This window comes from Centrocercus urophasianus, unplaced genomic scaffold (assembly GCF_019232065.1).
Source record: "Centrocercus urophasianus isolate 14NV4802_14NV808 unplaced genomic scaffold, USGS_Curo_1.0 seq_11, whole genome shotgun sequence".
In the NCBI taxonomy this organism is placed as follows: Eukaryota; Metazoa; Chordata; class Aves; order Galliformes; family Phasianidae; genus Centrocercus; species Centrocercus urophasianus.
This window is the reverse complement of record NW_024884253.1, coordinates 22,894,756-22,919,383: the sequence shown is the minus strand read 5'-3', so window position 1 is coordinate 22,919,383 and position 24,628 is coordinate 22,894,756. Positions and strand designations below refer to the sequence as shown.

General features: G+C 40.3%; 1 protein-coding gene across 5 annotated transcripts in view; it reads right to left on the bottom strand.

Moving 5' to 3' along the window:
* The window catches only part of RUNX1T1 (RUNX1 partner transcriptional co-repressor 1), a 107,685-nt gene that overhangs the window by 60,062 nt on the left and 22,995 nt on the right, over positions 1 to 24,628 (bottom strand). Inside the window, exon 1 of one of the 5 annotated variants that reach the window (XM_042808941.1) lies at positions 14,144 to 14,205. The exons of 3 other annotated variants lie outside the window; for them this stretch is intronic. In XM_042808941.1, the coding sequence (XP_042664875.1) occupies positions 14,144 to 14,150 (7 nt within the window). In that variant the 5' untranslated portion in view covers positions 14,151 to 14,205. Of the gene's footprint in view, positions 1 to 7,328; positions 7,403 to 14,143; positions 14,206 to 24,628 lie in introns of those variants that run through there. One more of the 5 variants, XM_042808942.1, reaches the window with a different exon arrangement.

The following is a 24,628-nucleotide window of genomic DNA, read 5'->3' as shown; positions in this document are numbered from 1 at the left end:
TCTTAGAGAGTTCTCACAACAGCATGCTCTTCATCACAAAGCTCCTTATTGGACCCAGTATCTGTTTATTAATAAGTAGCTGTTCATGTTTGCACTATAATCAAACACACAAGAGGTTTCATACTGGAACATTTTGGAAGATGATTCAGAGCCACTATTCAGGGGGAGCTGTAAAGAGCAGGAATTCAGATGTGCAGAGTTTCCTCAGGTGCGCAACTGCATGAGGTACAGGGAAAGACCCGGGCATTCATACTGGGAAAGGCTTAGGCACAGTATAAAGAAATTAGCTGAGTAAAATCAGAGTAGGCTCACTTAAAACCTTTAGGGAACAAGGTAAGAGCAAGCATACCAAGCTAAAGTAACAAGAGGGAACAGAAGAAATACTAGCTTTCATTCACTTGAAATAGATAAATGAAGAAAACAAAGCTATAAAAATCTTTTATCTTAATAGTTGTAGCAATCTTCATTCTTTTTCAATTGTTATAGCTTGGGCATGAGTCTGTCTCAATGTCTCAGAAGGAAACAGAGGGAGAAAGGATGAAGAAAATTTGGACAAAAACCAGAAAATTGATTCTGGAAATACGTATGTCATTTTTGTGAGTGAAAAAGAACACAGAATTCTGATACTGTTTATCCTTCTCTCAATTTTTCTGGGAACACAAAATGAGAGATAACAGCAAGCAAAGGTAGCACACCGAGGTATATGGCTTAGTCAGGCCTGGGATCTCATTCATTCGTCTTACTTTTAAAAACAATCTATCTTTTCTTTTTTCTGTCATTTCAAAGGTAGACTTTAAACACATGCTCTGCATCACATTATGTTATACTGGAACAACTCCTAGAAATGCTGAGCTTCACTTGTGATTATTTATACAAAAGCTTTGCTTTCTTTTAAACCACATGTATGTTGTTGGATTGTATCTACTGATGGCTATTTCCAAGCCTTCAACCTGCCATGTCACAGGAGCTGAAGCAAAAGAGTCCAAGCAGAGTTTAGTTGGTCTGTAATGACAGTAAAATCATAAATCTCTGTACTGAAAACCAGCTGCTCCATTCTTAACTCTGATCCCTCCTTTTTTTTCACATTCTAGCCAGTATACAGCTGTAATAAATGTGACTCTTCTCACAAGTCGTGCAGATGTTAACAGTTCTGTAGGACATCAAGAAACATTTCAAGAATCTTGTAAGTGCTGACTAAACTTGCTTCAGTTACCCACATTACCTCCTCCACATTCCTATTCAGTAACATTAGCCTTTCTGAATGTATTAAGAAAAAAAAAATAATTAGCATATAAGCCAAGACATTAGTATCTAGGTCTAAATGCACTATCAATAAACAAGGAATGTTCTTAAACCATCAGACAACAGATACTGAGAGAGCGAACAGAAAGCAGTCAATTTGTTCTTTGTCAAGATGACTAATGCATTTTTCATGTCTTATCTATGCAAGAGTGGCTAAACGACTGCCTGAAAATATATATTTATAAAAATCACAGCTGGATGTATTTGAAAGAAAGGATCAGAACTATGGGAAGATCTTTTCTTTTCTAGTGATCAACTGGATTAACACCAAATTAAAGTGAAGGAGTTCAAAGTGCTACCTAGTCCATTCTGATTAAAGTTGTATTAGCATTACATTCACACACTTTAAAGATTAAGCTAAAGCCTCAAACCACAGGCAGCTCTGGGCAGGAGCCCAGCTGTGCAGGTAGAGGACCAGATACCACACACATTCATTACACAGGTATGCACCACATATACTGCCTTACTATTCTGCCCTCCCAAGTAGCAAGTAGTGTCTATTTTGGGGGGATAGAACTTTCCAAACTTCTGAAGCTGTAGTTTAGCAGCACAGTAACCAAGAGAGGTAATTGGGATGAGTATCCTGAAATTACTCCAGAACCCTGAAAATCCCACATATAATAATATCCTTCCCTGTGTGTGTAAACATCACACTTCCAAAACCTACTGGAAGGAGGACTGCCGAGAGTTTCACAATTGCAAGCCATAAAAGGATCACAATCTTTGACAAGTTCAGAAACAAAATGTGCATTCAAAGAGGTTTTTAGATTGTCACAAGACAAGCAATGAACGAGAAGACAAGAAGAACAAGAGAGGGAAAAATAGAATGAAAATATGCATACGTTTCCTGCAAGGGGATCAATAGAAAGACCTCAATCCAACAAAGACTTACAAGCTGCTCTGCTTCAGATACCTCGCCTGTTATGGCAGCATGCTCCAAGTTAAAGCCAAACCTTTGAAGAGGCAGGGCGCAAAGAATTTGCCATGAAATGCAGAACTCGTAGTATTGTTTGTTCTTAATTTAACAACACAGGCAATCTGAATATAAAGCAGAATTGTAATGTGCTATTTTTAAATGCTTCATGACACTGCTCTTAGTGTAATTTCATCAAAATGTCATTAAAAAGGACGTTCAGCATTTGGAGATTAGCAAAAAGACAATAGACTCAAAACTTAAAACAGAATTGAATATTAACAGAAGTGACCTAATTAACTAGTCCAAAACCTCAACCTGCCTGTAAACTTTCACCACAAAACAAATTTGGAGGAGATAGCAGGGGGAAATGAATTTAAAAGAACAAAAAAAGAAGAAAAATATAAAGAGAGGAGAAGGAAAACCCACACAAGCAAGAGTCCCTCACTGCTGCTATTCCTCTAAGAGCGGAAACGCTCAGCTCAGTCATGGCTTAGAAGGCATAAACATCATTGAAATTCAAAGGCAGCTCTGAGAAAGAGGACGCCTCAATTGGTATGCAAGTGGTGTTTTCTCGCCCTGAATACATTATGAACTTGCAGCATGCTAATATGCCATGCTATCATAAGCACCAGATGGAACAGTAGGCAGTATATGTCCCATCAAACCTCAGGAAGATGTATTAATGTTCCTGCTCTTTTTTTCTCTCCTTCCCCTCCCCCCTTCCCCACTACAATCCTTCAGCTGCGTCCCCAGACTGGCACATTTCTCTGCATCAGTCACCTGCTCCTACAGCACCGTTCTCCAGGGCTGCCTCATCTTCCCCAGGTGGTGCCCAGCAGCTTTTCTATCTTTTTTATGGCGGAAGGTAAAGGCCACGAGACGTGTCAGGCTGTGCTTACTGAAGGGGACGGAGTACGGAAGATAACATCATGAGATAAATGATAGATGAAGAAAGACTTTGGGCTTACAGCTAGCACAATTGTTCTAAATTATGTATAGAGCACAGCACATATTTCCCCATCCGTACAATTGGTGAAAGAACTGGGGGGTAGGGGCAGCAGGTGAGATTTGCTGTGAAACTCAGTAACTGAGAGGGGAAACTGGATTAAAGGTCTTTGAGCTCACTCCTTCTTCCACCACACCTGAAACCTCTCCAGGTAAGATGCACACAATTAAGCTGACAGTTAGGGGTACGGGTCAAGGTTGCATTTTAAAGCAGTGTATGGAACTTGGCACACATGCAAATTGCTTCTTACTTTTTAAATTAGATTTTTATTTTATTTTATTTTTTACTAGACACCTGACATTGTGACTTTTTTTAATCCAAGAAATACTTGGGCCTGTGTGTACAATTCTCTGTTAAAGAAACAAAGATAGAATGAGACCCTCAAGCCTGAAAAATGTGAGCATCCAAACTACATGCAAAAAGATGGCTGACAAAATGAAAATCAGCTTTTCTCATTTGAAGTTTTAGGATTCAAGTGTTTTTAAACATGTTTGTTTTTCTGAAAGAAATCACATCAGTAAACACTTTGCTAATTTCTGATATTTTAGAAACCACCTGCTGATTTACAAACAGCTCTCACTATGCATATAAATCCATTATTTTCCTAGCAACATTACCCTTCTCATTCTTCTCATTAGTCTAATTCTGCAAAATGCTGAATACTCACAACTCTCACAAACTTTTCTGGGAATTAATGTTGCTTGAAAGCTCTCAAGAGCCAGGCACCTGAGTACCTGCCACACATACAGGAGTTTTTCCAAATACTAAAGGACTGACTGACACCCATCCAATCCCAAACGAAAACAAACAATACATATCTTTTTTCTGTGTTAGTATTTCAAACAAAGCACTTTACAAGCAGAATTCACAAATAACGCATTATTCTAATGTACATAAAGTCCAGATTAATTCTAATGCAAGGATGTTTAGGGACTGTATCAGAAATCAACCTTTTTTTGTTAATTATTTTTTTCTTTTCCTGCAGAAATTGGGATGATTGTTTTCTTTTTTAATATATAGCTTTGAAGGGAAACTTCCTAGATTATGATTTGCACTCTGCAAATAAGTCTATTTAAGACCATTATCCTGCATTATAAAGTAATTTCTGACACCTAAACAGCACTCAATTTAATTACAACATACTGAAACAATACAGCTGACTCCCAAAGGAACCTGTTTGGATCTGAAGATGATGATATATGCTAGCTGCTGATCATCTTTCATGATCAGATCGGCAATCAACTGTTTTAAAGAACAGTATCAGAACATCTGCATAATCATATTATTTTGTAGCAAAAAGCCTTTCAAAAGCCAGCAGTTGCACACTATGATGTGTGCATATCCCATCCTTAGAAGCAGACGTGTTTAAAATCCAGCAGCTTACTGTAATGACCAAAGGAGACAAAAGAAGGCTTTGATTTTGTTTTAGCAAGCATCAATTTCTGCAGCAGAATTCCCATTGGGTAATTCATCACAGCACGTCTTCTGTATCTGGCGTGGCAAGACAGCAAAAACACTTACAGCCTCCAAAAAGAAAAACACTTGTGACAAAACTATTAAGCATTCCTGGTGATTAAGTAATAGGCGTTCATTCTTTCAAGACTGTCTTGAACCAGTGCCCCAGACAGAACTGTGTGATCATGTTTGCTGCTGTCGGGATGAAATCAAGGCATCATGCTTTTCTGTATTCCTTCAAGAAAAAGCAAGTTATTCAGCAACACCCACAAAGCTCTTCTTGGAGGAACATAAAAGTTAACTAAGGAGAGAAGAGGATATCATTTCTCCTGTGGCTCTGAGAAGGAATGCTGGTCAATATCTGACATGCAGGTACCATTTTTATCTTTAGAGCTTTTACAGCCTCTGGAGAGTGGTTTGAAGCAAAAACTTAAAGGCAGCATAAGCTAAAAAATCCTGTTTCTGTCACTCACTGAAGATCGAGTATCACTGCTTTCCTTCCTCAAAATGAAAGGAATAGGAAATTACTGCTCAAACAAGTTACATGTCAGAGGATGAAGCCGACATGCAAACCTAGAGCTTATGGCACAGGATGTGGCTCTGTCAGGCCCAGGCAGTCTGCAGAGCACAAGGAACAGCGGTGCCACTGACTACCCTTTGGACAGCAGAGGACTTGATGCACGTGCCCCAAGGACTCTGCTCTCATACCAAGCTCTCAGTGGAAGTTTCATGTTCAGATCCATCACCTGCACAACAGCCATGCTTATTAAATATAGAAAACCCAAATACAAATTTGCTTTTACAAGCACAGAGAATAACAAAAAGAGAGATGTCAGTAAATTAACAAAACAAGAGAAGCGTTCTTCAATATACTTTTCATTTTAACAGATATCGAAATACTAACAGCATTTGCAGAGAAGTCTTGCTTCTCCATTTCTAAGTTTAAAAAAAAAAATGGTCACAGTTATTAATAGGAAGTGAAAAATATGCTCGTAGATTAAAAAAAAAAAAAAAATCCAAAGGACTTTGCTTTTGTTCCTGAAGATGCAATGCAGTCTACCAGTGATTTTAAGTGTAAAATAAGTGCTGCCAAGAACTAGCATGAATGAGATTTGGAGAAGCTCCTTGTTTCAGAACCCTGCAATGAGGATTTACTACTGCTCAGTGGAAGAATGACTGGAGTCAATATGGGCCACTTGAATTCTACAAACCAAGTTTTATTACTGTCCTCCCTCTACCAGCTGAGAAATCAAAAACACCAAGTCCAAAGACAGGATCAACTGTTGCAAGGATTGCAGAATTATTCAATGCCAGCATCACTTCACTTTGGTGGACATTCTAATTATGCCCTTTGTTTTGAAGACACAATCAAAGTTCCTTTAACAAGCATCTTTCAGCCTTCTTTACTGTATTACTAACTCTCCAAGACCTCATCAGCATTTCTCAGGGTGTACCCTCAAAATTACTAACTTTTGGATTCCTTCTCCGAAAAATGGAATTACAGCATCCCTATTTATGAAAGACCTTCTTGTACGTAGTTTAAGAAGTCAAAACCAGTGTACTCGTACAGTTCCAAGCAAATAAAGTATCTGGGAGAAACAGCAACAGCATCCACAGAAAATTATCTCTTTGAAACTTTGGTTAGTAAACTTTCTCCTAACTAGAACACAACAACTGCATGCAAAGTTAGCAGATATAATTATGCAATCAACAATTATGTGGTGAAATGGACTGGAAAAATAAAATTAAAACAATAAATGTTAATTTGTGTTTGCTAACCACAAATAATGTGTCTGGTGCTCTGGAAGGCACAAAATCCGTTAAAGTAAGATTCTCTTAAAAATTCAAGGAGTGACACTGGGAAATCATGCAAAAGGAAGTCAAAGGAGATGGCAGTCATATGGATTATAAAACAGCTACAGTGAAAATCCAAGATGGTGTATATATGTTTACTGCTCTGGCTTGAAAGCGTCACCAAAACATTTGAATGCACAATTTAGAAGCAAAAATCAAATCGTGGCTGAATTTTTTTATCATGTAAGTGTGTGCACATTTCCCAAACTACAGTTTTGTGGCAGGAAGACTATTTTTGAGTCATGGGTGTTCCAGTGACTCACGGAACAACACAGTGAGAAGCCCGGAATGAAGGGAAAAGGAAGGCCCTCTATGGGCCTCTAAGGAGGATTACTAATCCTGGAGCTCACTCCTTTAACAGGAGCAGAGTAAGACAGTAGAACCAGCATAAAGGAAGAGAATCAAAGACAAGGAGGGACTATAATAGCCTGTACTTGAACTGCGGAAGAGAGACTGGAGAAGTGGGCTACAAGCAAGTAGAGAAGTCCAATAAAGCATTAGAACTGAAAGGGTGCAAAGTTAAATCATAGACATGCTTTGGGAATGGCTTGCAGGTGACAGAATCCGGGATTAACCCCTAAAAGAGAAAATATGTACCAGTAAGACGAAAAGGGCAACGGACTTCAAAAGCTAAAACACATTCCGTCTTCTTGAATCATCATTTCAAACCTCACTGGAAAGCAGTTAAAAATATGCAAATCCCACTTCCTCAAATCTCAATTCATTAAAGCAAAACCCCTTTCTTAACTGAGAACGATAGAGTCCTGACCCTACACCAAATCTGCATGAACTTACAGCACACTCCAAGGGTTACCAAAATACATTTTTCTTCCTTATTCCTCAGTCTTTTTTCCTAGACGTGATCAGTGCTGATTCCCCTCACTGTTCTGTTGCAACAGCTCTTTCAGTCTTTGTCAGCTCGGTATTGTCAATATGCAAAACTGCTGCAGAGCTCTTTACAGCCTGCTTCCCCGTCCATAATGAATGAGAACCATATGAGCAGCGCTCCTAATAACTGCATCCACTGCTTACGACATTTCCTTTTGAACTTCAGAAAGATTTCCTGCCACCTTTGAGTTAAGGCTTTGTATGCATTTAAAGGAAGAGTAAAGTTACAGACACTGGTCCAGAACATATATCCACATTAATACTGAAATAGCTGGATAATTTAAATTAATGTGGATTTGTGGGTACTACTATCCCTCATGAAATTTTTACAAGATTGCCAGATTCAAGACCAAGAAAATTAAGTTATTTTTAAGAAGTAGAAATAAACACACAACATGTTACGCAACATCACGGAAAAGCTCAAGCAAGGCTGTAGCTTCATGCCATAGGAATTTGGGCAGAGATTTTTAGAAGCTGGATCTTCTCAGTGTCTCTGTGGACATTGCAGCCCTAAGCCAGCTGCAGGAACATCCACTGCCAGGTGCTCTGTGCCTCCAGGACAGACCCAAGAGGTGACTTCCTGGGATGTGCCAGCAGAACTGCACTGCTGGCCATAGACCCTTCTCAGATCCCAAGGTTTCTACCATCTTTTTCTATCAATTTTTTCTGCATTTAGTTCTCTCAGTGAGGCTGCTGCTCCATACAAAACCACTAACTGGTGATAGAGAATAAATTGCTGGGAGGGAAAAAATAGAAAATTTTTAAAAAGAAAAAAAACCACAGGACAGAGAAATCCAGCTCCACTCTGTGCAAACACAGCTCCACAAAATACATGGAAGTAAGGAGGTTCACCCTGTTAGCCCGCATTGTGCTCAACAGCCTGCCTCCCCAGCAGTACACAAGGCAAAGTTTACTCTGCAAGCTACAGATCAAGTGATGATGTAGGAATTGGGTTGATAAATAATTTACTGTTGCTGCCCAGAAGCTCAATAATGCTGAAATTTCCTCCCAAAACAGAACAGAGCTGACACCAGAGCCATTCCTTTTAGTGCAAAGGGGCAAGTACCTCAGGCTGCATTTCCAAAGCAGCTGAAGGGAAATGCCTGGCAGTAGCAGAGGGTAACACACAGGCTGAAGGGGTCTCAGGAGAGCAGCAAGTTTGAGCCCCTCTGCCCAGAGGATCAGATGCCAATAGCATTCTCAACGGCTGCAGTAACGGAAATATCAGCATCTCTCTGGAGAGCCTCCTTCAATGTCCAACCATTCTCACATCCTGGTATCTGCTTTGGACTTTATCATGGCCTGTTCCTTATGCTGGTTGCTTCTCATCCGATCTCTACAAACCTCTAACGGTCTGACTCCATCCATCTCTTCATATTCCCATCAGACAGCTCATGAGATGGACAATAACAAGTCAGTTACATTCGAACAGCAGCTGCCTCCATCTCACCAACAGGGAGATTCTGGGAGCTAGGATGCCTTACTCCTGCATTTCATGACACTCAATAATTTGGAGATGCGAGACCCACAGCTCTATTCCCTCCTCTAGAGAGATGTTCATATTCTCACCTTTAGCAGGATGGCAAGTAGAACTGGTTTAAGAGATGAAAAAGATGATTTCTGATTTAATTCAGCCGCCTTTTGACTGGAAGCCTCACTCTAGAAATAAAAGCCATAAATTCAAATCTTCCTTCTGCTTGCACAAGTTTAGGCCTATAGTGTGCTCCTTTGGCAGAAGAAAGCTACCAGCGAGGAACAGGATCTCTGGGATGGGAATAATCTCTATCTAGTCCCACACATTGCAGAATGCAACGCAGTGCAGACAGCTGAGCTCGTGAAGAGCTGAGCCAGTGAGCACATAGCATTGCTCAGCACAGCAAGGGCTCCATCAGCTTCACGGATTAACCTTGTATAAATGTAGTGATACGGCATTATGCTGCATGAGACTGTCCTCACCAAGAGGCCTGATATGGCAAACCTGTGTCTGAGTACAAGAGAAGATCCAAGTGCTGCTGGGCCTATGGATTTCCCAACTGAATCTCTACTCGCCCCAGCATCACTCAACCCTGTGTTTCATTTGACACCACGCCCTTTTCTGGGAACAGAAAATAAGCCTGCACTTGTGTAGCGACCAGTGTTTCTAAATAGGCATTGGACATTCTCCCAGATTACCTACCAGATCCAACTGTTCAAACAACCCAGATATAGAAATGCTTCCATTGCAGCAAGACACGGGCATGAACTCGGCACTGCTTAACCCTACAGCACTGAGACAGATCTTAGCAGGCACAGATGCAGTTCTCTGTGCTTGGGGAGCTTCAGAGCTGCAACAGCTATGCAGCTGGGATTAGGAGAGAGCTGAGGAGTCCAAAGGCACGCAACTCTGCGTATGCAACTCTGCACTTGGGACTCAACTACGGCTTCAAGTGCAGAAGTCCTCTTTTGCACTTAGCCTTAGTCTGATCTGGTAGTAAAAGACCAAGTTGCAGCTGATTTTGTGTGTACAGTTTGACAACAAAAGGATGCAGCAAACCAACCAGGGAACTGGTAGAGACATGTAATGCTCTCATAGTGACCACATATCGTATCTCCTTGTAGTTTTATGTGAATCAGCTTCTGCATTTACTTCAAACGTGCACATCGCATCATTTTAGAATTTATTTTACCCCAAATTGGTATTCAGGTCTTTTATTAATTAAAAAAAAAAAAATGCATATACACAGATCACATTGATTAGCAAGCTATGATGACTATGCCTTAATTGGAAGTTACGTATTACTATGTAGTCTAAAGTCCTCAAACCAAGATGTGGTTGTCACTGTAAGCTGTGCACGCACCAAGGAAAGACCAGTTAAGTAAGGAATCACTAAATCTTCATGGAAAAAGACCATTTGGGATGCCACATAAAAATTATCTATTAATGCTCTTTCAGCAGTACGATCTGCATCCCACAACGCATTCGTTACTTTCCACGCATATGCAGAAAGATGTGGTTCATAGCCCCGTGGGTTGAAATAAGTGCAATAGTGCCATGCAGACTTTGGAATTTATTGCTACCAGAAAGAAAAAAGAAACTTTAATACTTTGAAAAGCAGTCATTATAATGCCATGTCCTGAAACCTACATTGAGTATCTAAGGAACCTCCATGACCCACGGTCCTCCAAAGGAAGGAGCTTTTTGCTGCTATCAGAATCCTAAAGAAGATAAAGACATTATGTAGGATGATTGGAATAATGATGCAAGGCTAATACTAAGACTTAAGTATTTCCAGGCACATTTTCCCTGTTTGGCAGGAAACTTGTTTTATAAGACACAGAATTGTCCTAATATAACAGCATAGCAACTGCAACTTAAAACTGAACAAGTCAGTTAATGGACTGTTAGGAGACTTTTGCTGTATAATAGCATTTAGAAGCATGTATTTAAATAACAGGTGGATAATCCAAATGTTCAGTTACTAGGACACTCACAGTTATGTCCATGGCAATTTTGTTTCTATTCTTTAAACAAATCATCACTTGCAAGCACTAATGTTAAAACCAGAAAGCCAGTCTAGTACACAGTGGCTATAAATGCCAAATCAATTTTCAGCAGATAATAAAGTTCATGTTTTACAATCAGCAATGCACTGTTTTACTACCCAAAATGTAAGCTAATAATATATAGCTCTGCTAAATGGAAAATGCAGATATGCTGTTAAGAAACAGGCTGGCTGTGAGATGATGGATCATTTCTGCTGGGACCTTCTTAAAGCTATGTGCAAATGTTTTGAAAATATCACATGATGTGGCCATGTGTTAAAAATTACAGCCAGTTAAGTTCTCTGCTAAGAAAAATATGTGGGCAATTTATGAAATGCACTCCAGGATGGAGATATCTTAAGTAAAACCAGATTTTGAAAACAAACCCTTTTTTTTCTTTTTTTTTTTTTTTAAAACAAAAATAAAAAAAAAAAAAAAAAAAAAAGGAGCAGCCACATCTGGAGAGCAGAAGTAAAGAAAGGGTGGTCTGACCTAATACCAGGCCATCTTCTGAAAGAACAGCATTATTTCTGGGCTACAATGACTGTGATCACTGATTGTCCTTTTAAGGAAACCATGCTGAACACTGCCATGGGCAATAATAAAGCATTTTGTAGGCCAACATCTGTTCTTTGAAAGTCCTATAAAATGACTGATAGATTTGTAATGTTTCATAAATAAAGTCCGGAATAAACAGTGATATGTATATTTTTAAAAAGAAAACACAGTAATCAAACAAACCGGTATACAGGATTAGATTTGAACACTGTTTCTCCAACGTCAATTATTTAGAGATAAGCAGTTCCTCAAGCCCCCGAACACAAGGACGGCACGGTTAACTCGGTTACCGGAGCTTCCTGTTAACAGGATTAGCTTCCAATGGACTTTTCTGGCAGCAATGCCTTAGCAGAGATCTCGATGGCTTTTACAGCGTTTCATTAGCAAGCCTTTCTGCCCTGGCTTTCAGCGGCGGGTTAGTGAGAAGGTGAGCAGCCAGTCACTGTAACAGCAGTAAGAAGGGTTGGCCTTTGAAGAGCAAATGTATTCCGTGTAAAAGTGTTATCGCTACACATAAACCAGAGCCTGCTTTTATTACTTCCTGTTCTTTCTCCAAAATAAGGAGGGCTTTGGATGTCAGAACTACTGTGAAGGGATGCTTCTGAAATCAAGACTTCATACACACACAAAAGGCACTGACATAATATCAGATTACATAAAAATACACATCCTTTTAATCTTCTGTACATAATGTGCTTACTTTTAAAATACAAAATCTGCCCCAGATGGCTAATAATGCCCATTTGAAAAAACCCAACACCACAATATTAAAGGGCTAAAATATGCTGCGAACAGATTGAGAGGCAGTTCATCCTAGAGGAGAGTAAAAAAGTGCAGATGGGTGTCAAAAATAGCCAAGTGTCAGATCTGTTCAAGTATCTCCATTCTGGCACATGCTCCCAGTCACAGCTGTTAGTGTATTCTCTGTATCCAAGTGCAAGGTTTTCTAACACTCGGAGCTGACATTAAAACACACTTCTTGCTTGCTATTGCTCTGAGGGAATGCTGGAAATTAAATGTCTATTCAGTGGTAAAGCTTCACAAGCATCGATAAGGGCACACATACTCGAGTGCAGCGCATGCCATTTTGATTAAAGATACATGAAATTTTAACCAGCAGGTAGATTAAGTAATTTGAATGCCAAAGGCTTAATAGGTTTCTCAAAAACCTCTGCTCTTGGAATTCCAATACTGTTTGCTAATACCCCAAATGATAGACACAAGGATCAAAACTGATGGGATGGTGTCACTTCAGTACAGTTGAATATCTTAATAAAGCACAGATTTAGAAAACTGCACAAGAAGAACAGTCCCATACAAATACAAGGAAAATGTCAGGAGAGCCACATTACGCAGAATGCAGTTTTCCAAATTAATGAATTACCGTGATATTTCTAATGAAGACTGCGTTCCAAGGAACATAATGCATGCAAATCAAATTTTAGGTTTAAAGGGTTAACTTGACCTTTCGTAGTCCTCAGTTGTTATCTATGCAAATTAATTTGCCCATATTTCAACCATATAAATCCTCTTAGCCCTGTGCTTTGAGCAAACAGTGCCCACTTCCTTGTTGCAACCAGGGGATCAGCAAACATACCAGCAGTGGAGTACGACCATGTAGAAAAATCCTAAAAGGAAAACATTCCTCCAACAACTGGCAATACCTACATGCAACTGCGGTTGCAGCAAACTGGCAGATACTGTTTCAAAACACCATCTGCGAGGTGCACAGACTCCCTGTGATCAAGCATAGCCTCTTCTGCCTGTCCTACCCAAATAATCCACACGAACCAGCCAGCTGTAGGCTCGGCGCTGTCTTTTTTTATCGAGACACAGGCTGTTGTAATCAGGCACATGTCTCTGCCCAGTCCTTACCGAAAGGAATAAACAAACAGCACACACCAGATTCAACCCCTCTGCTGCAGTCGATCCTCGCGCAAACCCCTCAGATAAATCACCCCACAGAGAAGCGATGTCTAATTGATAAGTGCTACTGCCGATGAAAACAAGTGATTCTAAGATCCAAGGATAATATTTTCCCGAGGAAACCAATCTATTCAAATTTCCAGCACCACGGCAATTTCTCTCATTCAGCAGATTTTTTCATTGTTTTATTTTGCATTAACATATTTCAGCAATCTGCCCAGTGACAGTTAAGCACCGCAATTTAGGACAATGCCGCAAGAATTCGGTTTGTAAATCTCTCTCACTCCTCCGACACAAACAGCTTTTCAAGGAGATCACTTCAGCTGCGACTGACCTCCCCCGATATAATATCCCCAGACCTGAGGTGCAGCTGACAGTCCCTAAAGCCAACCCGAAGCTGCCTTTCTCCCAACCAAAACGACCCCCCATGCAAGGACCCACACCCCCAGACACGGCCACTTTCTGCTATTTCCATCCCTTTGCACTGAACCACCCAGTCCTGCTGCAAGTAGCATCTTGGGCAGTTTCCTCACTCGCATTCCCCTCCCCCAAATGCACACACAACAGAACTAGCATCCCCCAAGCACTCCATCCCCGTATCAGCTTGCAAATCACCATCTATATTAAAAAAAAAAAAAAAAAAAAAAGCCAACTATCAAAAAACAATTAGCGTTTCCTCATTTACAAGCAAAAGAGCTGCGATAATTTTAACTCACCAGGCATCCTCGGATAAAATATAACACCCTGTAAATGGCTCTCTCCTCAAAGCAGGCTTATTTCGGGCTCAGTGCCTCCTGTTCTGGAATGAGAGGGGAGACGCGAGCGGGGCCATCGGAGCTGGCTGTGGCAGCGTCGCTGGAGGCAGGATGCTGGGCGCGTGCGTTTGCCAGGCAAAGACAGATGGAGAGCTGACACTCTGGATTGCACTTGGAGCAGAAATGTGAATGATGACAGGAGCACATGTGGCCTTGAACCCAGCCCTGTCTCTTCAGGCAGAACAATGACAGGGATGTGTGTGCAAATTATCACAACCCCGGCTCCCCTCAGCTGACTCCTTTTACTCTACCTTTCACACCAAGTTCCAGATGACCGAAGAATAGAAAGTAAAATGTGGAGTGATAAGCTCAACACTGAATTATTCATTTTTCTTTAAAAGTTAACCCCTTCTCTTGCTGAAAGCAATTAGAGGAAAGCATCGCTTCCGATCGGCTCTCCTCCAAAAGTGGAAACAAATTCATTCTTTATTTTAACAACCATCATTTTGAACTCTGTAGGACTACGTTTGTTTATTTAGCTGGAAACACAAAACGTGCACTGTGACAGAGCAGAGGGTCCCCCCTCCCTTTTCTCCCTTCCCCACACTTTGTTCGTTATTATACTGTTTTACTATGGTGAACAGAGTATCAAAATCACTCCCTTTCTCAGATGCTCAGTAGTATGTGTAAAATAGAACACACTTAGAAAGCAGACCACTTTTATTTTACTATAGTGCTTTTAACCCCCTGGGATTCCTGCATTGATATGTTCCAAACATTCACAGCTTACTGTACCTTGCATGGTGATCCATGGGGGATGAAAACAAAATCTTCCCCATAAAGCTTTTTCAAAAGCTAAACAATCATGTCCTCCCAATTTCTGATTTTGCACACCCCTTCAATGTTTATCCTTCACATGAAAAACGTATGCCTGGCTAGGTTCAATGCACTCTTCCCTATTAAGCTTTAATGGACACCATGATACATAAAACTACAAGTCTTTGTTATAGTGCTTTATCTAAAGCTGGCTATTTTCCTCTCAGCAGTCCCTCTTTAGTCCTTTGTAAAACATCCTTGCCTCTTAGGAGAAGCACACGCCTGGCTCGCATGCCTTCTGTAGCACGTATAGCCTTGCACAGAATTCCAGGCACGAGGAAAAATATCTTCTTTTTCCAGCTCCCCTCCAATTTAGTGCTTATAAAACCTCCTGTTTTAGTAACGAGCATTTCTCCAGCAATTAGCACTCACATTCTGGTTCAACTCTGCCTTTCAGTACACAATCAAACCCATATAGGAAACCAGCAATTCTCAGGCAGATCTTCAGAAGCTGCCTTCTTGTCAGCATAAGACTCATCCTTTTGTACTTATTTATGCATCCCTTGATTTTGTGTTATGCCATCTTCTGCCTGTAGTGCAGAGAACAGCCCGGCTTTCAGGCCTTCCTTTTCCTTCCGCTAGCTGCCACAGAGCTGATAAAGATCTACTTAAGAAAGAACACACATACAAAATTAAGGAAAAAGTAACAACCCCTCCAACATCCGGCCTGTACTCATGAATATTTGTAACTTAAAACAAATCAGTCACTTCATTTGTTGATGTTTCCACAATTTTTTCAGGGTACCCAAATGCCACTTCGCCTGAACGAGGGGCTCCAAGCACAGCACTGGCAAATTTGGGGGGATGGGAGAAGCAAACATCAGCTCCTTTCACCCTAGTAAATATTCCACAGCCAACAAGGTACCACATCTCTACTTGAGGGAGGCCCTTCCCTAAAGTTTAACAGATATCCCCCGTAAGAGAAGTTGTGTGCAATGAATTTGTGCACCGGAGAGCCAAAGAGAAACATCTCAATGTGGAAACATTACCACCAGGAAAGCACTCACGGGGGAGGGCAAGGAAAGAATAACACCGAAGTCTGTGCCACCACCAAGGCCTTGAAAGAATTTAGCATTCTTGTTGTTTTATTATTCGCTGCACTATTTAAAACCAGGCAGTTAGTATTGTATTCTCTGGGCTGTTTTTCTTTTCTTAATGCTGTACTCTACATGAAAGGAAAAACATTTTCACAGTTGGAAATACAATCTTTCATCAACATAGATGCAGCCTGAATCAACTTCAGAGCAGAAAGTAACGTGTCAAAGGTATGACGCATTTTAATAAAACCGAACGATATTCACTCTTAAAAGTAGATCTTAATATCAGTACATTGTAAATCCACGGACTACAGCTCACGAAATTGAACTTCCATATGCTGTGTGATTATGCATCTTTTCTGTGTGTAAAAAGCCTTTTTAAGCTGTTATCTGACTACAGTAATTGCCATTTAAATTGATCCATGTCAACAAAACCTGGATCCCTGGAGATTCTCACCTAGAAGTCTGCTCATGGAAGGGCTCGCAGAATGCCTGTGCATCTGAGACTACTTCAGCATTTTCTCAAGCAGCCAGCTGCATGAATAGTTTTTCCCTCTCATTATTTAATACACTGAGGCAGGCTGCAACCCATTTGGCAGCCCTCCCTGAATAAATATCTGTAGATATTTATTCTCTCTCCCCATCCCCCCGTTTTTATAGCAGTCATCTGAAGACTGCTCTAACAGTCCTTGCACCGGTCCTGAAATTTTAGCAGGCCAAGCGAGGCTGGACAGTCCATTCTGTATAACAGTTTTATTCTCCGCATCTCCCAACCAAGGAAAGGAAATGCAATAGTTTAAACAAATGAGCAGTTCTGCAGCATCACAAGAGTTGATGCTACAAGTAACACCAAAATGAAAGGGACACAAAAAGAAAGAAAAATCGAGAAGCCAACCTTCAGGCAGTGCAGCAGCACCTTCAGTCTTTCCTGGGTGGCTCCTTCAGGAATCATTCAAAAGACTACAAAGTAATTTTACTTAATCCTTGACAACTTTTAGTTTTGGAAATGAGTAAAAGTGTGCAGCATAACCTCCGCATTCATATATTTCCCCCCCCTCCCCCCATCAAATTTGCAAATTTGATATGAACTTGCTATTGCATTGCTTTGATGGAGAAGAAAAATTCCAAATGATCACCATTTGAAAGCACAGAAACTGCTTTTAGCTTAAACCTAGCTTAATAAGAGGGACTTGAAGTCCACTGAAACGCATCTGTAGTTAATGAAAGCTCTCTATTAACAGTGAAGGAAAAATTTAACTCAAAGATTTTCTGTAGGACTCCTCAACTTCCCACTCGACTTAGAGCAGACTGTTGTGATACATTGTGACTTCACACAGTGGGTATTAAGTGAGTTAATTCAAAGGAGCTGAAACCTCATTGATCCTAATTGAAAGCAATACACCCAACCAAATAGTTTTCTACCCCATCTGCTCTGGCCTGCCACCAGCTATTCAATACAAGAGAATTAATAGTTTCAGATATTCTAACCGACCCAATAAAAGCACTCATTTAAGCAGGACTGCATTAACAAAGTGAAAAACCAAGGGCAAAATGGGTTCAAATGGAGCATTTTACTCCTAGTTGGCTTTAACAAAGCTGAATAATGCTTATTCTGACTTTTTATGTGCAAGACTTGATAAACTGAATGAGAAGGCACTCAATGATCAGTCAACGAGCATTGATGAATGGTCATTAAGACCCCCCCAGCCCGAGGAGAGGCCATCCCACAAAGTGGCACACCAGCTTGAAAGGGCGGACTCACTAATGTCCAGATTTCCCCGCTTGCTTGTTCCACTCTCACTTTCAGACCACTGGCCACCAAATGAGGCTGACATATTGGAAAATAATCTTTTATGGGCGAGTGGTAAATAAAAATGGAAGCATTAGCTGGTCTTTCAAATTCAAATCTGCTAGTTTTGTCGGCCCCCAAACGTTTTGATTTTCCACCCAGCTGGAAGCTATTAGTGTTTTCTTAAGGCATCCCACTGACAGGGCAAACCCAAGTAATGTGCGAGCTGTAAAGCTGATTGCGGAGACAGGACAACTACTTCTGGATGCTTTCTTAACTTTCTTCAGTTGACCGTCAAACCAAAGTACAGCAAAGGCAACACCTCCGGGAGATGCTCACTGACTTCTGGCTGCCAGTGATTTCCTATTACCCGATGCAACAGCTGCCTACCTATGATTTGCCACAGTAACTTCCACGTGACTTTTTCCATAACAGTGCAACTACCCTCCCACTTCTACTGTGCTATCACAAAAGATCTTGAGGTATTAATAAAAGTCACATCTTCATAAACTTCTATTACTTCTCTGGGAAACAGAATTAAAATATTCCAATGAGATATGTGCTTATCTATAACAGCAGCTCTTAATACACGCAACACAAAACATGTGCCAGACAACAGTAAACATTTCCCTAAGCATTTCCTTATTGGCAAGGCTTTCTGGACTTGGAGAAAGAAAAGACAAATGGGACATTTAAAACATACATAACACTGTGAAACACAGACTGAGATTATCTATACAAATACTTAATATCTTAAAGCTATACTCATCAAGTTGGGAAGTAAATATTCTTGCCTGTCTAAAAGAAATTCTTCATCATGTTACACGTACTGGTAACTAAAGGAATATTGAATTAAATCTATCGGAGAAGAGAAAGCAGTCCTCTCTTTTTTCACGTAAGAAAAATTAAAATCATATTACTTCAAAAGTAAAATCAAAATTTAGTCCTCTAAAAAGGAATTCAAGTCATCTGTTAAGAAAAAGCAACCTTGGTAGTAGAACAGGCATGGCAACCTAGCTTGCTCATTGTCCTTTGATCAGAAAAGGACCGAAAAAAAATCATTCTTGTTGAAAGCTGTCAGAAATCTGAGCGGCATTTCAGGTGTACTTCAAGTTTAAAACAATAAAAATGACATATAAAGATCTATGGGAGGAGAAGAATAGGTCAACTGAAAATTAATTGCTTGAGAATGGGGAGGGCCAACACAGGCTTCAGTCCTTCAGAGAGCATGTTGCTGTACTCTATGTGCACACTTCAGTAACACATGCGCATGGTCACATGTACGCACCTGCTGTGGTGCCCATTTCCTTTGCTCCATCTGACCTAAATCAGGTTTTTTTCTTACATTTTTATTAAATAAAGCATTTGCTACAATGGGGGCAAAATAAATCAGAATTGACTGTAAATTTCATTCATATTCCAAAAAAAATTACCAAATCATCTAAGGATAAACATCACCAAGGCACTATGGAAAATTTTAAACAGATTTGGTATCATTTCCGAAGGGACACAACAAAATACTGAAGATGCCATTTCACTGACAGAAGAAGAAATGCAGCTGGTGTGCCTCAGAGATGCCTGGACAACGATACCTGGTCCTGTTCAAATAAGGTCATATTTTAAGATCCCCTTCCCTCCCCTCCCCTCCCCCCCAAAAAAGGAGGGGCTCAAGCTATCAGTTGCCTTTTGACTTGAAGCTCAGAGTGCTTGCTCGTTCAACATGGGTAGGGAAACTCCTCCTGCTGTAGTATATTAACCCTAGTTTTGACCTCTAATCAATGTCTTTTCAATGCATAGGATTTTAATAATAAAGATAATGTGAGAGCATATTTGTGTGAAAGAGGATCTACCGCTTGCCATAAATTTGAGCCTTGCATTTTTCTTCGTCACACGTCAATATTTGTGACACTAACTAAACATATTTTATTCATTTGACAAGGACTGCTACATTATATTGAAAACTTTTGTTTCAATGTCACCACCTCCCCGTTTTGACTGATGGCGAGTGAGTTTTGTTAAAACGCAAGGGGTGATAGCGTATGCTCCAGTGAACTTTCCCTCCTCTCAGCACCAGAGACAAAAACCTGCAGCTCGGCTCTGTGCTGGCAGCCATCTGGACAGCTTTCTCTCAATGCCTGCCCCACACCACACTGCAGGCAAAATTTCAGGGCTCTCGAGCTCTGTGGAGCTATTCATGACATACCAATTTCACATTTTCTGCTTGTACGCTTGCAACAATAAATGCTAATGAGGACTATGAATGACATTTTTAAAGACAATAAAAAGGTCTCCAAATCCCTTGCATATGGAGACACTATTTTCTAAACTTCACCTTCTGTTAGGGAGCCATTACGCTCTAAAGGAAAAAAATAACCTAAGGAGAACAATGTGATGATCAAAGCATAATCGAGTCCTTAAGAATTCCAAAGAAAACAATGTTTGCAAAGCTAGGTTAATGACAGACAGACATTATGCCGATGCACTGTGCTAACACTTGAATGCAGAACTCTTTCTCAGTAGCGCTGCCCTTCTTACAAGGGCACTCAAGAATTCCTGGCTGTGGGGTGGCTTTGGGGGCAACATGGCAGATCCTCACTTCTCCTGATGACATGCAACCTCACAAGTCTTGCGTTTTGAGACCTTTTTAATTACAAAGTTCTAGTCCAAAAGTAAACCGTCCTCATTAATTGCTTGGAAACTCTATGTTCTCATGGAGATTACTGTACTGACCAAGTGCGGCCATTAAAACTAGCAATTTCTCTTGTTTTCTTTCCCAAATCTGTCTTCTGCAGTGCTATTGCTACTCTAAATTAAAAGGCTGCCTTTACTCTGGGTAGTATGTTTTGTATTTAATTAAAGACGGTTTCCCTTATTAGCAAAGATTAAAAACACTTTCAAGAAAATCCACCAGGTGGAGCAAATACACAGCGATACACAACATTTATTTATGCTCCTACTGCCATTTTCAACAGGGAAAATGTTTTATATGGAAATATTCCTACTCTTGACCTCCCTTCTTCACCCTTTTGTCATGTATTGATCAATTTGTACTTATTTACTCCATTTATAATCGTACAAAAGCTTTGTTCAAAGGAGCTCTGATAAGAATCTACTGTTGTTGAGCACTTGAGCACTTTTCAATATAGATTTGCAAACCACAATAGTCATTGGAAAGAGTCAAAGAAGTGAAATTAGAGAATAGTATTATTCAATAAAATATTATTTCAAAAAAGTGAAATTAGAAAATACTATGCTGAATGTTACTTTGTTGAATAATACATGTGTACATACATTATATATGTGTACTTATTCAACAGTAAAAGATAATGAGCTTATAAAAAGGCTGGTAAGCATTCAGAAGATAGAGCTCATTCTTACATCAGACAACAAAACCTTTACACTGGCCTCCAGTACAGTCGGCTGGAAAACAGGCCACTGTATGCATTCGTGTAAATAGCAGCACCAGTAACATCACAGCAGTTGCGCTGCACGGTATGTTGATGTCCACTGTTAATACTTTTATTTTTGTGTTAAACCAGTCAACTTCTGAGTAATTTTAAAAGTAAAGTGAATGAGGGCCGTGAATAAATATTCAAGCATATCTACAACAGCTAAAAATTACTTCCCCATTTAAGCTATTTTCCAGAGCCAGGTGAGAAAGCCACTTCCTCATTAAATATTTTAAGTTTCCCTGATGAAGGAAAAGATCTAATGGCATAAAGGCAGGGGGGCACCTTTTTACGTGAAGAAAATTAAAGTCTTAACAGAAAAGTGGCTATGGATGAGTCTTCTCACAGTTATAATAGGACAACCCACTGGCAGAGCCTATAATTGCCAAAATGGCAAAGCAGTATCACCAAGTGAACTGCTCTAATGCAGTGCTGTGTCTAGAAACACAGCATAATCAGTACACACCCCTTCAGCCCTTGATGATGGAAAAGCGTTATTGTTTGAGTGACAAAGGGAAGGTATTGATTTTCATAAATTTCCTCTGTCTTTCCATTGTTTCCTTAGTTACACCTTTCCTAGCATTTTTTTTCCTCACTTGTCAGTTCAGAGTCCTCTCTTCTCTCTGCCACCAATACTACCTCTCTGTCCTCAATCCTGTGCCCATCTCCTGACCATTCTACGTCCCAGTCAGTTTCTACTACCAAAACCAATCCCAAATGGATTCACCAAATGCTGTGCAATCTGAGGAGAAAGTCCCTGGACGCAAAAGAGGCCAACAGAAGATCTGCGCTTTCAGTCAGCCCCAGATGAATCCGATCACAGCTAGGGACAATTAACATTCAAAATCTTTGTTTCTTTAGGAACAGGGAGGGATCTGTAGGAACACAGGCCCTTAAATACAATTTCATTTTATCTAATTGTTTTGTACTCCACATGGTGCTTAGCTGTAGCCGTTCAAAAGAGAAGCAAGAGAAGAATGTAGAGGTGATTATGAAGTGGAATTTCATACCAAGAGCAAATTATAGCACTTCACACTAGGAGAACATCTGCAAAAAGCAGTGGTAAGTGCTTGGGCACAACGCACGGTGCCAGTTTTAATGCAGCTTGGGACTCTATCTGTGAGAACTTTCCTTAAGCAAAACTGTCACAGCAGTGACTTGCAGATATGCCCAACCTAGTTTCAAGCCAAGTTTCAAATGGAATACTAATTTAAAAGCATTATCTCCAAGGGATTTTTTTACGTAGCAACCATGCGCTATGCACAACCCTTTTCTGACACTTTCAGAGAGATGGGCACGCAATGGGTGGAAGGAAGGACAGTGTGGCTGCTGTTGTCACCACCCATACGTGGGGAGTTTGCTTTTCCCTATGCAGCAGACTAAGATTGGCAATGGCTGGCTAGGTCATGGCCAGTTCCAGAAAAATATAAAGGTGTATCATATACTAGAAGGAAGGATACATGTTCATACTGACACATTATTTCCTACATATATATAAACCCCGTGCAAACATGGCCCTTGACCACAAACCATCTTTTTTCATTCTATAGATCCAAGCAATACTTGTTTACACTATGGCTTCTCTACAGTATGGCCGGATAAATGGATTTAAAACTGTGTGTTTAAGTAATTCGCTTTTACTTAAAGGCCCCTTTACACCAGAACAGTATAGGAGTTCCTACTGAAAAAGGGGGCTGATTCTAAAAGGCAGACTATTATGTACATATTTAAGAATTTATTAGATCATGATTATCGATCTGGTACACTGTAACAGCTCTTTTGTTGCAGCATCCCCTGCAAATCCTTCTTAGATGGAGGATTAGGAGCACAATAGATCATAATGACTCTTTTGGTCCCATTATGCTATGTGTACTCACAGCTGCAGATGCCCATGGAAGGGCACATTCTCTTAATGAGGAATCCCCTATAAACCCTTTCCTGGTAATGGCCGTTAATGTTTCTGCACAGGAAGAGTTTGCCTTTAAATCTTTATTACAAAATCCTAATGAAATACTAGCAGGGAAAATGTAAGTTACTGCTCCAGCAATTTTGATCACACCTACAAAGTAACCAAAACCATTAGCACATGAAAACGTCCTGCACAACTACAGGAATAACTCTACAGACTGTACTGAAAGCCTTCTGCATAAAAGAAAAGGAAACCATAGTTAACTTTCAGCTCTCTGTTCTCCACTCCTATAACCACAAATATCTTTCTTGGACCAGCTTCTGCCCACAACAATGAAACGTAACAGTCACATGCTGCACTGATTTTTGCTGCAAAGCCAGATAAACATGTTCCCTTCCTTTGCTACTTGCACTGTAAGACAAGAAGTCATACTCTGATTTTCTATAAATCAGGAAAAACAAAACCAACAACAAACCATGATATACACTTTCAGTACTTTCCAGTGCCTTTACCTAATTGAATATTTCAGTATCTGTAACCTTGAACTTTCGATGATAGCAGATTTTCTACCTAGGGCTGATGTTTAAGTCCCTCCCAGCTCTGGTCACAGAAAGTATCTATGGGTCACAGGGAGTTACCTCAACACTCAATACCTATAAGAACGACTACAACCAACTCAACCTCAATATTTCAAAACTGAATGCAAAGCTGGACACCTAAGAAAATCACGAGTACTAAGAATGGAAGTGCTGATAGCTGCCACCATTGTTTCAACAGGCCATGCCAGAACAAACATTGGCTTGGTTTTATGCCATGGGATGAATAAAAGTAATGTTGCCAAAAGCATGCTGAAAATGAGAAACTTAGAGTGCCAAGTATGATGATTACATTCATGATTACACAAAGAATATTTTCAAACTTTTCGTATATTTTCTGCACAGCACAAACTCAAGTCTGAAAGATCTTGCTCCTCAGAAGGTCTTACGTCTGAAAAAGAGAGGTTAAGCAAAGGGAGAGAGAAGAATAAAGCAAAAGGAAAAAACATGGATTCAGTAGGGAAAGAGTTAACGTGTTTTGTTTCAGTCAGTGTTCTACCAATGCCAGAATTACAAGGGAAAGACTAAAAAAGAGCCAATATTTTTTTTTATTATTATTCTTTTAAAAAGAAAAAAAAAAAAAAAAAAAATCAGGCCTATCTGTCACAGCGTTGTCCGGGCTGGAAGAACAGGCAGGAACCTCAGATTCCTGACCAAGCCCTCCTGCACACAATGCCTCCTGAATGGAAGGAACCCAGGCCCGGCAGAGATAGCCCGCTGTCAGGAACCGGCCCTGACGTGTGTGGACAGACAGGGCTGGCCTCGCAGGATGTCAGAGCGGCAAACTGCG